This window comes from Scyliorhinus canicula, chromosome 11, assembly GCF_902713615.1.
Source record: "Scyliorhinus canicula chromosome 11, sScyCan1.1, whole genome shotgun sequence".
Lineage (NCBI taxonomy): Eukaryota > Metazoa > Chordata > Chondrichthyes > Carcharhiniformes > Scyliorhinidae > Scyliorhinus > Scyliorhinus canicula.
Genome location: NC_052156.1, coordinates 11,434,263 through 11,452,079, shown reverse-complemented (window position 1 = coordinate 11,452,079; position 17,817 = coordinate 11,434,263). Strand labels below are relative to the sequence as shown.

The following is a 17,817-nucleotide window of genomic DNA, read 5'->3' as shown; positions in this document are numbered from 1 at the left end:
AATGTATTGTGGCATCAGAGATGCACATGGGTCAAACTGAACAAGAATGACCGGCTTCCTTCCCCAAAGTACATTAGTGAACGATTTAGGTTTTTATGGTCATCGCAGTCTCTCTTGTCGAAGCCTTTCTCAGGCTGTTCCCCCAAAACTGAATTCAGATTTGCCAACTCTCATGGTGGGATTTAAACCCTTGATTCTCCAGATTACTTGTCCAATAAAATAACCAGTAAACAGCTGAGCCTGTTACCCCAGCATTCAATTTTAACAATATTAGTGTCCACTTGTACCAAATGCAAACATATACCATTAGTTACAGTGTTCAAAAACTAGTTTAATCTGTTTTTCCAGTTCTGAGCATCTAATGGTAATTGATGTAATTTGAACACAGGTCCAGAACAAGCACTCAAAAAACTAAATATATACATTTTAAAAACATTTCAAAAGCAAAAAGTGAGCAAACAGAAATAGACTGGGGATTAGATATGTGGTATTGTACTGAAAGGGGGAATCTCTTTCAAAGCGCTGGGACAGGCATGAGGCACTGAATGGCTTCATTCTATGCTGTAGGATTGTCATTTAAAAAAAAATTTAATTACCCAATTCCTTTTTTTTTCCCAACTCGGGCAATTTAGCGTGGTCAGTCCATCTACCCTGCACATCTTTGGGTTGTGCGAGTGAGACCCACACAGACACGGGGAGAATGTGCAAACTCCACACAGACAGTGACCCAGGACGAGGAGCAAACCCGGGCCCTCAGTGGCGTGAGGCAGCAGTGCTAACCACCGCGCCACCGTGCCGCACCCAGAGGATTGTAATCTTATGCAAGGTTACCACTTAAGAGATATGGGGAGGGCACAAAGTAGTTCTGCCAGCTTTCCCATTGCTGGCTGTCTTCCAGAGTCACCTACTACAAAGGATGAGTGTGTGGACCTCCCAAAAGGGCAGGAATCAACTTGAACAATGTGCGATCAAATACCCTGCCAACACCGACTTAGTCCATACATGAATAAGTTAGAGTTGGGCTGCTGCCATCCAAGAAATTATACCATAGCAAAAGTTAGTGAAGGGAAGAAAATTTACTAAAAGATGGAAAGTGGACTGGAAATAACTTTTCTCAAATTAAAATCAGTCCCTGTAACGTGTTGCGTTAAAGCTCTGCTACTTTTTTTATACGGGTCTGAAGTGTTTTAAACATTTGAAACGGTCACGGTTGCATCATTTGACAGAAAAATGTCCTAAACTTCTTGCAAAGGCTCACCTTCAGGGTATCTGCCATGGTGTCAACTTGTTCGTTGAGTACATTCTCCGACTCCTTGTATGACAGACATGTGAACTGATATTCCTCTGGATCAAAAGAGTCTGCACCTTGCTGCTCCACGTCACTCTCTACCCCTTCATAATAGGCACTCATATCACCCTGATCGTCCTCCTCAGAGTCACCATCATATTCGTCATCACTGTCAGAACTCTGACTATTCATATCCACCGACATGGTCACAGGTGTGAGAATTCACCCAAAACTTAACAAAACCCAACAACTGTAGTATTTATGAAGTGTCAGCGGTGACTTCCACTCTTCATTTGTCTTTGAATGACTGGGGGGAAAAAAATCAAAAACAATTAAAATTATAATTTTTTTAAATTAAAACATTTTATTAAGGTATTTGTAATTATATAATAATAACAGAAAAGAAAGCAAATCCAAATATAAACATAGTATATACATCATTTTCATCCCTTACAAGTCCCTCCTATCCTTAACAGAAAATAGCCTCACTTCTCTCCCCGCCGCCCCCTCCTCTCTTTAGATTATTGCCTCTGCTGGCAGTTAATTTTCCCCGAAGAGGTCGTCAAACGGCTGCCACCTCCGGACAACCCGAGCATTGACCCTCTTAGGGCGAACTTTATTTTCTCAAGACTGAGAAACCCAACCGTGTCACCAACCCAGGTCTCTGATTTTGGGGGCTTCGAGTCCCTCCATGCTAACAGTATCCGTCTCCGGGCTACCAGGGAGGCAAAGGCCAAGACATCAGTCTCTCTCGCCCCCCTGGACTCCCGGATCTTCCAACACTCCAAAGATCGCCACCTCTGGACTCAGCACCACCCATGTTTTTAGCACCATGCGACATGACATCTGCACAACCCTGCCAGAACCCCCTAAGCTTCGGGCATGCCCAAAACATATGGACATGATTTGCTGGCACCCCTCGCACACCTGTTCTCTACCCCAAAAAACTTGCTCCTCCAGGCCACCGTCATGTATGCCCAGTGAACTACCTTAAATTGTATCAGTTTCAGCCTGGCACATGATGAGGATGTGTTAACTCTGCTTAAAGCATCCGCCCACAGACCCGCCTCTATGTCTCCCCCTAGCTCATCTTCCCACTTGCCCTTTAGCTCCTCTAACTGAGTTTCCTCCGACTCCATAAGCTCTTCGTGGATGTCCGATATCTTCCCCTCTCCCAACCCGGTCTGGAAACTACCCTGTCCTGCATCCCTCGTAGCGTAAAGGTCGCAACCTACCTTCGCAAAAAATCCCATACCTGCAGGTATTTGAATCCATTTCCTGCTGGCAATTCAAACTTCTCTGCCAAATCCTTCAAACAAGGGAGGATCCCATCAATGAATAGATCCCCTATCCTCTCAGTCCCTACTCTCTGCCATCTCTGAAACCCCCCATCCAGCCTTTCCAGTACAAACCGATGGTTATTGCAAATCGGGGCCCAGGCCGATGCTCCCTCCACTCTCATATGTTTCCTCCACTGCCCCCAGACTCTAAGGGCCGCCACTACCACCTGGCTTGCGGAGTACCGGGCCAGCGAGAACGGCAGAGGTGCCATTATCAATGCCCCCTGCCCTCCTAAGTGCAACGTTGACTGCTACGTTCACTTATCCAAAGGTGACTGCTCTTCAAAAATTAATTTGTGGAAGCACTTTCCTGAGGACGCAATAGTGTACTTCTAAATTCAAGTTCTGAATAGCCCAGCTGCATTTAAGGGGAATTTGGTTAATGGCATAAGGGAGAAAGGAAGCATACAAGGATATGTTGATAGGGGTGAAATGTGGTCAGGTGGGAGGAGGTAAACATAAACACGGACATAAACCAACTGAGCCAATGGCCTTTGTGAATGATCAACATTAATGACAAAAATTCCAATCATGCTGTCGAAATCCTGTTAGAACAGAGGCTTTAATCCTGATTTATTAGCTCTCTGAAGATTAACACGCTGCTTGGTATAATTGAAAGCCAGCTGTACCATATTGGCCTCATGGTATCTGTTGAGTTCACCGATCTCATGGCACAGCAGTTTGGAATTCGACAACCGGACTGACTGCCTCTAGATTAAGAGGTGAAGGAAAATAAAATAGGCGAGACACCCTGTTCCTGATAACCATCCGAAATGCTAAGGCAGCATCAAAGCAAAGATCGGGGTTTGATTGAACATTCCAAAACCATTTGGATTAAATTATTTCATAACTTATTTTAAAAGTTTAAGAAACACGATGGGAAAACACTAGAAAGAAAGACGCTTGCAAAGTCAAATATCAAAGATTAATTAAGTCATACATTAGCTGAGCATGCAAGATAGTGACAGGTTGTGACTGCAATTTCTATTGAGATGAATGGTAGCTCTGTGACATTTATGCTCATCTGCACTGGTCAGCTTTCTTTCTCTACTGGGATTTCGAGAACATAATGCTGATAGTGTAGAATTTCTACTCATTTGAAACTTGGTGAGAATATCTGTACAACAATAACTTGCAGGCTGAATCTAGAGAGAGCGCTTTCACACATTTAACACTATCAGGACAAGGGCAGCAGATAAATGGGCACACCATCACCTGCAAGTTCCCCTCCAAACCACACACAATCCTGATTTGCAACAACATGTCCATCCCTTCACTAATGTTGGATCAAATTGCTGGAATGCCATTCCAAACAGCACTGTTTGTTCACCGACACCATGTGGACTGGAGTGGTTCATTCCAAGGCAGCATAGCAGCACACTGGTTAGCACAGTTGCTTCACAGCGCCAGGGTCCAAGGTTCAATTCCCGGTTTGGGTCACTGTCCATGCGCAGTCTGCACGTTCTCCCCGTGTCTGCGTGGGTTTCCTCCGGGTGCTCCGGTGTCCTCCCACAAGTACCGAAAGATGTGCTGTCAGGTGAATTGGACATTCTGAATTCTCCCTCAGTGTACCCGAACAGGCGCCGGAGTGTGACAAAGAGTGGGTTTTCACAATAACTTCATTGCAGTGTTAATGTAAGCCTACTTGTGACAATAAGGATTATTATTATTCAAGGCAGCAGCTCACTATCACCTTCTTGAGGGTCTTGCCAGCGACACTCCCAGACCAGGAACAAACCAAAACAAAAAAATCTTCACCTTGTACAAGCTGGCACATTGCCTCACAGGAAAATGCAAAGATTACATTTTATGTACATTTTTCATGTAAGCCAAGGACTACTACTAAGCAGTACGAGCACTATTTTCACACAATGGGAATAGCCTACAATAGGATGGGTAAATTGATTATCCATACAGAGGCCTGAGATGCCAATGAGGTGATGGAGAAGCAAGGTGCCTCCCACAGTGATGGGAGTCATAGAGGTCCACAGCACAGAAAAGGCCCTTCGGCCCACTGCACCTGTGTCGGTCAGAAACAACCACCAAAGTTTTCTAGCCACCTTCTGTGGAAGGAAACATTGAGTTATTTTCTGGCAACATTATTGTTTGGATGAAACAGTTGTCTTTTCTGGATTGGGGCAGAGGCACCAGGTCCATAAGTTCTAGTAGGATCAAGTCACACATCAGCAACCTACCCAGCTCCTTTGGCATTGATACCCGTGTCGGCAGTGGTCATTCGTAAAGATGAATCATATAATACCTGCAGGGCAGAAGGAGGCCATACAGCCCATCAAGTCTGCCCAACCCTCTGAAAGAGTACTCCACCCAACTCACTCCCCACCCTATCCCAATAACTCCTTAACGTAATATACATATCTTTGTAAGACACTAAAGGGCAATTTAGCATTGTCAATCCACCTAACCTGCACATCTTTGGACTGTGGAAGCAAACCGGAGCCCCCGGAGGAAACCCACGTAGAATCGGGGAGAAAGTGCAAACTCCACAGAGTCACCCATGGCCAGAATTGAACCCGGGTCCCTGTCGCTGTGAAGCAGCAGTGCTAACCACCGTGCAGCCTTCGGGGATTTTGTGCAGGACGTATCTGCCAAGTAGATATCGAAAAAGGTCAGTGCTATAGGAGCACAATAAGCAGTCTTACAACACCAGGTTCAAGTCCAACAGGTTTGTTTCAAATCACTAGCTTTCGGAGCACTGCTCCTTCCTCAGGAAAGCTCGTGATTTGAAACAAACCTGGTGGACTTTAACCTGGTGTTGTAAGACTTCTTACTGTGCTCGTCCCAGTCCAACGCCAGCATCTCCACATCAGTGCTATGGGAGACCATTGATGAGTTCCCATGTTCAACAGGTCCCAGCACCAAGATAAACTCCGAACCCACGGTCACTGGTTATGATGCTGGGAAGTACAAGTATTTTGGGACACAGAATGACTGCCGAAAGCAGTCGCAGGCCTTTGCACCAGACAGTGGTACAGGTCGATGGCAAGTCTGTAAAGGCAGCTCTACGCTGCAGCTGCTTCTTGAACCCAGCCCTAACATTTGCAGTGAGTACAATAAGTGCAGTGATCAAAGCAGCTCCTTCTCTGAAGTCCACTTACTGGTTTGTGACAGTAGCTTCTAAAACCAGTTTAATCTGATTAAGGCCAAGTCATTCATCCACCTTCTAGACCAGAGACAGAAGGGTGACAGCTTTTCAGTTCATGGGTTGGTTTTCCTGGCTTTACTGTGGCAATGACATTGGAATAGCACCAGCATTCTGGAAATACTCCAGTGTCAAGGACAGTGGAGACGTGCCAACGACGAACTACACATGGTCTCCCTGCATGGGCTTGTTCAATAACTTGCTAGCTCATGTCATCAAGACCATGACTGAATGCTAAAAAGCAGCAACTTCATTCCAAAGTGAAAATGGCTCAAAATTCCCAGTCCATTCACAATTTTTGTCACAACCGTCTCCCCTCAAGAAACACTACTTGCAATTTCCAGTGAGCTGAAATGAAGTTGTTTGCGGGACCCCTTAAAGTTTGCTCAATTCAGTTACCCTTCGTTTTCCCGCTCAAAATGAGACACCCTTGGGTCACGTGACCTGGCCTAAGAACCATCTTGTGATACAAGAGAGAATAAAAACTCAGTGCCAAAGCCTCCCTGCCTTTACGGCTGTAGCTCAATATTTGCCAGAAATCCTATTGAGAGAGTTTGAATTTCACGCTGGCCCTTTACACAAGGAGAGGCTTCCGTCCAATTGGCCACGGTTTAATCTGCATTCTGCTCTCAGGTGGCGAAAGGTCACTGCAACAATCATATAATTTTGGGGCAAATGAAACATTCGACCAAGTGTAAGAAAAAGGATCAAGATTCTGGAGCTCTTTCCTTGAGAGAATGAAAGCTTGAACAGTGCTTTTTAAGATTATTAAAGGGTTTGACAGAGTAAATGTAGAGTACGGATGAGATCAGGAGCGGAGTCATGAATACAAGATAATCACTCATAAACCCAACAGCAATTCAGCAGAAACTTCTTCACCCAGAGAGTGGCTCAAATGTAGAACTCACTACCGCAAGATGTCGAGGCGAATAGCAGTCACATTTAAGGGGAAGCCAGATACACACATGCGAGGAAAAAAGAACAGAAGGACATGTCGATGCGGATGAATGAAGAGGGGTGGGAGGAGATATGCATGCAGCATAAACTTCAGACTGAACCTGATTAATCAAATAGCATGTTTCTGGAGAGGTAATACTTTCTAATAAATACTTCCCAACACTTTGAATACAGGTATCAAGAGAAGAAGCATAAAATCTGGCAGGGTTAAGAGGTAATTTAACCATCCCAGCTTTGATTGTTTAGGTCCATGTACAAGATCCACATTTTCTTTTCTGTCTTGGTGTGAAAAATCAAGTGCTAACAGTATACCAAACACATTCAACATGCCATTGATGTCACAGACAGAAAACATGCTTTCAGGGGCTAAATTCAACTCACAAATGACAACTGCTTTTTAGTATTGATAATTTTTGTCTATCTGTGAAGACATTTCACTGAACTACATAGGATAGCACCATTTCCAGTTTAATCCCGACCTGAACTAAATCGGGCCATTGGCAGGGGCCTGTAACTCGGTACTGGATTTGAACCAAATGGCCTTGGGGATCTTCCTCCTGGTTGTCACCCAGTCGCAAGTGCTTGTGGGTGGATGCAGGATCGGACTTAACTGTGATGCTCATCCAGTTGAAAAGCTGGCCAATGGTCACTGTTTGGCCTTCTGCTCAAAGGTTTTTGCTTTGCCAACATGAATGTCACCACAGTCCCAGAGGACCATAGGGCTACTTTCACCTTTGAGGAGGAGAGCTGACTGGTGGGTGCTTTAACCGGAGAATCACCACACCTTAGGCACAGGACGAGGTTGAGAAGACTTCATGGTAACTTCAGCCGATTCGGGAATTGAGCCCGGGCTGCTGGCATTGCTAACCAGCTGTCCAGCCAACTGAGCTAACTGACCTTCCTAACATACAGAGGATGCAAGTCACAACCCTGATCAGAGTCAATCTCCGGGGGAAGATGAAGGAGAATAACACTGGTACAAAATTAAAGCAATGTTGAGTGTGAAAGATGGGACATAAAAAGTAACATTCAGCTAGGTTCATAGCGATTAAAAATTGAAATTGCATTTATATGCCTCATTCCATCTTGCACTAATTAATAAATTCACACCAACTGCACTACTTTATCTTGAAATATATAGAGGAATTAACAAATTACTACCACTGTCTACTGTCTTTCTCATCAAACTATAACGCAGCCCCAGAATAGAGGCAATCATTCTCGTGTCCGGCTCCCAACATTACGACACAAATTCATTTCTTTAATCAGCACAGCCTGTTCACCCACTGGAGAATTGCTTTGATGAAAAGAAGTGCTGTATCTTTGTGCAGTAAGCAGTATAAATGACACATGACTTTAGCACAACCTACATTTTTTTTTCAAGTGATAACCCCACCCTGCAATGGCAGTTGGGATCAAGAATTCAACTCGAGCGGTAATTTTTATTTCCTTTTAAGGGAGACATGGTGACCCACGGTGGTTAGCACTGCTGCCTACGGTGCTGAAGACCAGGGTTCGATCCCAGCCCCGGGTCACTGTCTGTGTGGAGTCTGCACATTCTCCCCGTGTCTGTGTGGATTTCACCCCCACAACCCAAAGATGTGCAGGGCAGGTGGATTGGCCATGCTAAATTGCCCCTTAATTGAAAATAAATAATTGGGTAAATTTTTTTTTAAATTAAAAAAACTTTTATCTCCTTTTAAGTTCCAACTAGAAACCGATCAAAGCTAGGACAGAAATCCCTCTTTATTTTAAACCACCATTCAATTTTTTCTGGCAAGTTTTCAGCCTCCTCTCAAGTCACTGATTCATGCTGGCATAGGCCATATGGTGAGAGCCATATGGTGCAGGATTTGTGGATACCATTTGCTGCTGATAAGAACTTCTCATACCCCTGTAACATCCTTCACACGGAAATATTTTTGAAGTGTACACACAATTGTAATAGAGGAGTACGGCAACCGGTTTACATGCAGCAAGTTCCCACAATGAGCAATGTGAAAATCATTAGGTAACCTGTTTCAGCAAGATAGCTTGAAGGGATAAATATCAGCCCAGGACAGCTTGGGGAACTCTCCTATTCTTGTTCAAACTGATACTGTGGAATCTTGTGCATTCACCTGAGAGGACAGGCTGATTCAACACCTCATCCAAAGGATGACATCTCCAATAGTGCAGCACTTCATCAGTACGACACTGAAGTGACGGCCTTAATTCTGTGTCCGATTCTGGAGTGAGACTTGAACCCACATCCTTCTGACTCGGGAGCTAAGTGCTACTGAGCAAAACCATGGCTGCTGACATGATTGATTGACCAGACTTCTTTTTAAAAAACATCCTGGGAAACATACTTCCCAACGATCAACTATACAGTCTGCACAGATTTTTCCCTTTTTTCACCCCCCACGACAAACAGCCCCTCAAACACAGTCACAAACATCCCCCACCTTTCCTCAAACCCCCCTGAAGAGCCCCTTAAGTCATACTTTATCTTCTCTAATCACAGCAGATCATACAGGTCACCCAACCAAGCCGCTACCCCCGGTGGCGATGCCGACTGCCACTCCAGCAAAATTCGACACCGTGCAATCAGAGAGGCGAAGGCCAAGACATCGGCCTTCCTCCTCTCCATGAGCTCCGGTTTGAGTGACCAGACTTAACTTGAGAGGCCTAAACAGCAAGATCTACCAGGGTCACTTAATTCTGGAGGAACATTCTAATCGAGCCTTCCCTGGCTCTCCATGTCACAGTAGGCTGCTTGCCAGCGTGGATCACTGGACTTCAATCAGAACTGTGGTTTCTCCCATCCCAAGCCCAGAATTCGGAGGCCAAACTTACTGCCGCCTTGGCTGACATCTGGCAGTTGTAGAGATCAGGGATTTAACCATGAACCTGATCAGTGCTGACTTAGATAAACAATTCCAAATGCACAATTAAAACTTTAGTTAAAGGTAGATAAAACTGCATGATCCTATTGGATAATGCAGCATTAACAACAAAAATTTTAAAACTTCACATGAATATGGTCAGAAGTGAGATTACATTGCCTTTCCCAGCATACAGAGTTCCAAACCCTTCGCAGGAACATTGCCAAGTAGAGGATATGAACTTATCCTTATATAGAGAAAAGGGGAGAAAGCGAAACACACAAGTGACCAAAGATTGACACCATCTTAACAGCTGATTAGGCAGTCATATGGATACAAGTGCTGGGAACATAGCACCTCGACAGAGGGAAACTAAGCAGCACTTTAAGGAATGTAGCAAGTACAACTGGTCCATATGTTCCAGACTAACTACCCCCCACTCCCTCTCTTCACGTCACCCTGTCAGCATTACATTCTGTTCCCCTCACCCTCATTTATCTAACTTCCCTTAAAATGCCTCTCTGCCATTTGTCTCAACAAGTGCGTGTGATAGTGAGCTGTGCAGACCACCCACTCTGAGCGAAGATATTTCCTCGAGTTCCCTCTTGGATTGATCAGTGACCCTAGATTGATTTATAGCCCCTAGTTTTGGTCTTCCCTGGAAGTTGAAACATCTCTATAGTTACCCTACAAAACCCTTCATATAACGTCAAGGCCCCTCAATCAGGTCACTGCTCAGCCTTCTCGCTTTTAGGCTCTTGCATCCAGGAGAGAACAGAAATGGAAAGGGAAAATTGTGTGGAATTAAACAAAATTGTGTTTAATTTCAAGATATAAAATATGACCAATACTTGAGACCACATAAGAGTCATGTGTAGTTTTGGTTTCCTTATTAGATAAAGGATATAGTAATTGTGATCGAAGCAGTTCAGAGACGTGTTGCCCGACTTATTCCTGGGGTGAAGGGGCCATCTTAAGAGGAAAGTTTGAACAGGTTGAGCCTATACCCAACAGAGTTTAGAAGAATGAGAGGTGATCTCAGTGAAAGGTACAAGATCCTTTGTCTAAGGGGGATTTCATCTTGGTAGATACCAGGAGGATGTTTCCTCTTGTGGGACAGACTAGAACTAGGGGACACAGTTTAAGAATATGAGATCTCTCTTTAAGACAGAGATGAGGATAATTTTTCTCTCTCTCTCTCTCTCTCTCTCTCTCGAGTTATTAGTTATGTGGGATTCCCTTCCCCAGAAAGCAGGAGAGGCTGGCTCATTGAACATATTCAGGACAGAGTGAAGACTGATTTTTGATAGGCAAGAGAGTCCATGGGGGACAGACAGGAAACTGGAGTCAGGTCCACCTCATATCAGACATGATATTATCAAATGGCAGAGCTGGCTCGAAGGGCCGAATGGCCTACTCCTGTTCCCAAGTCCTGTGTTCCTATATGTTAAAGCACAAAAACTCACAACCCAAGCTGAATTTCTGCATCAATCTCCTCAAATACTTTTATAAAATGTTTGAAGCCTTATTCAAAGGTTTATCAGGATCCCAGGCCAGGGATTAGTCAAATTCCAATACTTTTACAGTATAACCAGTCAACATGCCAGACAACTCAACACTTCCAACAACCATGCATTTATAAAACCTAATGCGTGCAAATTACACCAAAGCACCTGGAAAAGCAGAGATCCTGTCACGCTGCATGATCCTTGGGTGTGCTCAGGTTTCAAGTCAGTTCACAGATCAAAATAATCAGAAAATAAACCAAAGGCCACAAACTATTCCCCGTTTGTCCACAATTGCCATGGCACCAGCACCCTGAAGGAAACGTATTTAAAAGCAGAGAAATAGCCGAGTCTGGTTTGCAGCATCGCAGGTGAAATTAGAACTCAACTAGCATCTGACAGTTGTACACTACAGAGTGGAAAAACAAGTGTTCTTTTGATGTTGTTTACACGGCTATCAGCAACACCCAAATAACCTACAATGTACAGAACAATGAAAACTGGAATGGGAGGATGGCAACATTTTAAGTGCTGCAATAAGCAAGAAAAACTAGATGCTGAAACAGCCACAAATTAAAAATCTGTTTGGTTGTATTAAACTCGCCATTCAGCAAGTCAAAGCAGAGTGGGCCAACAGTCAACAAACCAACAGAATAAGAAGTGTAAAAACTCACAGCTGAGTGTATGAGTGGGAAAGTTACACTCAGGCTGTATAATACTCTGGTCAGGCTATATTAAATGGTATTTGTAAGCAGAGAAATACCCGAGTTTACGTTTTCTTGCGAAATACATCCCAAGCCCATGTAATATTTTCTGATATTTCTCCAGCCATAGATACAACCCCAAATTTAAGGACAAGCGATCAATATATATATATATATATATATATGTATATATAGTGCCTTTTACAACATCAGGCCATCCCAAAAAAATCAGAAGCATTCTGAAGCCAGATTACCCTGGGAAACCATACTAGATTCCAAATTTCCTTTTGGAAATATTTTATTTTTCCCATCACCTCAATATACGTCACTTTGAGGGTCCAATGCTCTCCCAGCTAGGCTCCAATCCTTGATAATCTGCCCCATTCCACTCATTCATCACCTACATCAGGCCCAAGTTGTGGACTGCCTCACAGTTAACTAACACTTATCCATGTGTTTAAATCCTGTACCAGCCTCCCCGAACAGGCGGCGGAATGTGGCGACTAGGGGCTTTTCACAGTAACTTCGTGGAAGCCTACTCGTGACAATAAGCAATTTTCATTTCATTCAAATCCCCCACCAACCCCCCCCCCCCCCCCCCCCCCCCGGTTGTGCCCCTCTCAACTTCGAACTTGCTACAACCCCACCCCACCCCCCCCAATTTCCAAACCCTCTACTGTTGTGTCTTCAACGCATCCCACTCCTTCAACTCATCCTTGGCAACAGTGCCTTCAGTCGCTTTGAAAAGCCTTCTCTGTCAAGCACGTATTAAGTTATCTGATAGCAGCAACTGACCTGTGCCAGAGACGGGGAGGGGAGGAAGGTGGGAGTTAATAAAACTCCAGTCTCACTGGCTGAAATGCAACGGCAGCACAGATCTGCAATGCTGCAAGTCGAGAAATCCGATGGCACTCACTATCGTGGCTCACACACAAAGAGCGGCCATTTGGGGAGGTGGAATGGGTTACCATCTGAATCAGTAGTGTTGGATCTCAGTGACCAAGAAAACTGGCTGGATGGTAGTGGAGCAAAGTGGGAAGGAGAGGACATAGAACATAGAACAGTACAGCACAGAACAGGCCCTTCGGCCCTCAATGTTGTGCCGAGCCATGATCACCCTACTCAAACCCACGTATCCACCCTATACCTGTAACCCAACAACCCCCCCTTAACCTTACTTTTATTAGGACACTACGGGCAATTTAGCATGGCCAATCCACCTATCCCGCACATCTTTGGACTGTGGGAGGAAACCGGAGCACCCGGAGGAAACCCACACACACAGGGGGAGGACGTGCAGACTCCACACAGACAGTGAGGAGGGGGGAAAACAATTGCTCAACCCATGCTTACATTCTTCACAAACTGATCACGTCATACTGCATTCAGGAATTAACTTGGAAAACAGCCAATCAAAAAACAGGAACCAAAATCAATTACCAAAGCAAAATTAGTTTCCACGAAATTCTTACAAAACATCGCCAATCAACGCTGGTGAGGGATCCATCTGCAAGTGAACCCATCTGGCAGCTTTTCAGGTGCTCCGCGTCGAGGCAAGTCTGCAACCTACTACTGACTTCCTGCCCTGATGCAATGGCACAGTAAACATTAAAACATCACATTGTTGGGCAGCACACAAGAGGCCAGTGGTAGAGACAGCAGGTCTTCTAGCAACAAAGCACTCTCACTGTCACCCAGCTGAAATTATGCTGAGTTAGTTGAATTAATGCTGTTGCTATTGCCATCATACATACTTCCTGACAATGCTTGGTAGCATTTATTGCTGGTTATATCACTGCTGCTGCGGACATGGTGGGTATTCATGGTATTCTGATCACCAACTATGAGTGGTATCACTGATGACTAATACTCGTGCCACTGAACAATACCCAAAGTACTTTAACGCACTTTCAGACATCAGTGCTGTTTGTTACTCTAGTTAATACTGCTAGTCGATACCATTCCTTTGTTTAATATTGTCATCATTCACCTAACTGCAATGTCAATAATGTCAGTGACCAATGTCAATAATTGAAGTTAATCTCAATAACACTGCCATGTTGGTGCCCATTTTAGTAAACATTTTAATGTTTGCTACTTCGGTTAATTCTAGTTACAAATGTTCCTGGTGTTCTGTTATTCTAGTTAGTGCCGGTTATTAATGCTATCTTTATTACCACATATTAACTAGAGTAACTGGCAGCAACAGTGTTAATAATGAATAGACAAGTTACTGGTCTGGTTAAAGCTGGAAGTTTATTCCTTTAACTGCCGGTTTGGCTCCTAGTTATGCTAGTTAATGCTGGTTATTAACGATATGGTATCATTAATCAACGCAGTAGGTGTTCACTAACCTAGTTAGTGATGGGTACGCTGGTTAAAGGCAGAAGTAGTTACTAGTATTGCTAGTTGGGTGATTCTAGTTAACACTAGTTAGGGGTCGGTCGCTCCCTCTGGTGTCTCCCCCCCGCCGCGGTGGGCTCCGGTTCCCCGCACTCACCTGCTGGCTCTGCCCGAGGATCGAGGCGGCGGCCTGGCAGCGGCGAGGTTCCCACCGGCTCGCTGCGGCCTCCGGAGCTCCGATTCTATCCCGGTGTCCGCCGCCGGGGAAACGCAGCGCCAGCGGAACTGGCAGGACCCCTGCCGTCACTTCCGGGGCACTGCAAACCGGAAGCAGAATGATGTATGCAGCCCGGCGACAACCTAGAGTGATGCATGCAGCCGGTGATTAAACCAGAGTGATGCATGCAGCCCGGCGACAAACCAGAATGATGCATGCAGCCCGGTGACAAACCAGAATGATGCATGCAGCCCGGTGACAAACCAGAATGATGCATGCAGCCCGGTGACAACCCAGAGCGATGCATGCAGCCCGGTGATAAACTAGAGTGATGCATGCAGTCTGGTGATAAACTGCAGTGATGTATGCAGCCCGGTGATAAACTAGAATGATGCATGCAGCCCGGTGACAACCCAGAGTGATGCATGCAGCCCGGAAGCAATTTGGAGCGATGCATGTCACCTTGTGACAAACCAGAGTGATGGATGCAGCCGAGTGACAATTTAGAGTTGCATGCAGTCCAGTGGCAATTTGGACAGATGCACGCAGCCTGGTGATAAACCAGAGTGATGCATGCAGTCCGATGATTAACCAGAGCGATGCATGCAGCCCGGTGATAAACCAGAGTGATGCAATCAGCCCGGTGACAAACCAGAGTGATGCATGCAGCCCTGTGACCATTTAGAGTGACACATGCAGCCCAGTGACAATCCAGAATGATGCATGCAGCCCAGTGGCAATTTAGAGTGATACATGCAGCCCTGTGGCAATTTAGAGCGATGCGTGCAGTCCGATGACAATCCAGTGTTGCATGCAACCCGGTGACAATTTAGAGCGATGCATGTCACCTTGTGACAAACCAGAGTGATGCATGCAGCCCAGTGGCAATTTAGAGCGATGCATGTCACCTTGTGACAAACCAGAGTGATGCATGCAGCCCAGTGGCAATTTAGAGCGATGCATGTCACCTTGTGACAAACCAGAATGATGCATGCAGCCCGGTGGCAATTTAGAGCGATGCGTGCAGTCCGGTGACAATCCAGTGTTGCATGCAGCCTGGTGGCAATTTAGAGCAATGCATGCTGCCCAGTGACAATCTGGAGTGATGCATGCGGCCCAGTGACAAGCCAGAGTGATGCATGCGGCCCAGTGAAAATCCAGAATGATGCAAGTGGCGCAAGCGGCAATTTAGACGGATGCTTGCAGCTCTGTGACAAACCAGAGTGATGCATACATTCCGTGGCAAACCAGAGTGATGCATGCATTCCGTTGCAAACCAGAGTGATGCATGCAGCCCGTGGCAATCCAGAATGACGCATGCGGCCCAAGTGGCAATTTCAGCGGATGCGTGCACCCAATGACAATCCAGAGAGGTGCATGCAGACCTGTATGCAGCCCAGTGACAATCCAGAGAGTAATTAATGCAGCCCAGTCTCAATCAGAGTGATGCATGCAGCCCGGCATCAGCAAGGATGTATTTGACTGAGTGTGGCATCAAGGAGCCCTGGCAAAACTTGAGTCAGGGTGATTCAGACAGAACCTCTCCACTGGTTGGAGTCATTCCTGGCACACAGGAAGATGGTTGTTCTGGTTGGATGTCAGTCATCTCAGTTCCAGGACATCACTGCAGGATTTCTTCAGGGTCGTATCCTAGGCCCAACGATCATCAGTTGCTTCATCAATGACCTTCCGTCCATCAGCAGGTCAGAAGTAGGAACACTTGTGGTCCAGAAATTAACACCCCTCAAGCTGTTCCAGTACAGATGCAACATTAGCATCTACTTGGCAGAGTGGGAAATTGCCCAAGCATGTCCTATACACGCAAAGCAGGACAAGTCCAACCCGGCCAATTACCGCCCCATCAGTCTACCCTTCATCACCAACAAAGTGATGGAAGGGGTCATCAACAGTGCTATCAAGTAATAAGAATCTGCTCACTGACACTAAGTTTAGGTTCCGCCAGGGCCACTCAGCTCCTGACCTCATTACAGCCTTGGTTCAAACATGGACAATAAAGCTGAACTCCAGAGGTGAGGTGAGAGTGACTGCCCTTGACATCAAGGTAGCATTTGACTAAGTGTGGCATCAAGGAGCCCGAGCAAAATCTAGTTGGAGTCATACTTGGCACAAGTATTGAGTACAGGAATAGGGATGTTTTACTGCAATTGTACAGGGCATTGGTGAGGCTACACTGGAGTATTGTGAGCAATTTTGGTGTCCTTATCTGAGGAAGGATATTCTTGCTATGGAGGAAGTGCAGTGAAGGTTTACCAGGATGATTCCTGGGATGCGGGAATTTCATATAGAACATACAGTGCAGAAGGAGGCCATTCAGCCCATCGAGTCTGCACAGACCCACATTAAGCCCTCACTTCCACCCTATCCCCAGAACCCCTCTTAAACTTTTTGGACACGAAGGGCAATTTAGCATAGCCAATCCATCTAACCTGCACGTCTTTGGACTGTGGGAGGAAACCGGTGCACCCGGAGGAAACCCACGCAGACACGGGGCAAACGGGCAGACGCCACACAGACAGTAGCCTAGCGGGGAATCGAACCTGGGACCTCGGCGCTGTGAAAACACAGTGCTAGCCACGTGTGCTACCGTGCTGCCTAAATGAGGAGACTAAATCGGTTAGGATTATATTCATTGGAGCTTAAAAGAGTGAAAGTCAATCTCAGAAACTTACAAATTCTAACAGGATTAGACAGGGTAGATTCAGAAAGAATGTTCCCGATGGTGGGGGAGTCCAGAACTGGGGATCATAGTTTGAGGATAAGGGGTAAACCTTTTAGGACTGAGATGAAGAGAAATTTCTTCACCCAGAGTGGTGAATCTGTGGAATTTGCTACCACAGAAAGTAGCTGAGGCCAAAACGTGAAATTTCAAGAAGGAATTAGATACATCTCTTGGGGCTAAAGGTATCAAGGGATATGGGGGGAAGGCGGGATCAGGGTATTGAACTTGATGATCAACCATGATCACAATGAATGGCTGAGCAGGCTCGAAGGGCCGAATGACATTCTCCTGCTTTTATTTTCTATGTAAAGGAAGATGGTTATTATGGTTGGAGGTCAATCATCTCAGCTCCAGGACATCACTGCAGGAGTTCCTCAGGGTAGTGTCCTCGGCACTAACATCTTCAGCTGCTCCATCGATGACCTTCCTTCCATCCGGTAACTATAGGCCAGTGAGCCTCACGTCTGTGGTGGGTAAAGTCTTGGAGAGGATTATAAAAGATACGATTTATAATCATCTAGATAGGAATAATATGATTAGGGATAGTCAGCATGGTTTTGTGAAGGGTAGGTCATGCCTCACAAATCTTATCGAGTTCTTTGAGAAGGTGACGGAACAGGTGGACGAGGGTAGAGCAGTTGATGTGGTGTATATGGATTTCAGTAAAGCGTTTGATAAGGTTCCCCACGGTCGGCT

General features: G+C 45.5%; 1 protein-coding gene across 1 annotated transcript in view; it reads right to left on the bottom strand.

Moving 5' to 3' along the window:
* Positions 1-14,513, bottom strand: part of arih2 (ariadne homolog 2 (Drosophila)) — an 88,749-nt gene extending 74,236 nt beyond the window's left edge. Inside the window, exons 1-2 of the mRNA XM_038812260.1 lie at positions 14,322-14,513; positions 1,259-1,595 (exon numbers count right to left, since the gene is read on the bottom strand). Of these exons, the coding sequence (XP_038668188.1) occupies positions 1,259-1,492 (234 nt within the window). The 5' untranslated portion in view covers positions 1,493-1,595; positions 14,322-14,513. The remainder of the gene's footprint in view (positions 1-1,258; positions 1,596-14,321) is intronic.
* Between the last annotated feature and the right edge of the window lie 3,304 nt (positions 14,514-17,817).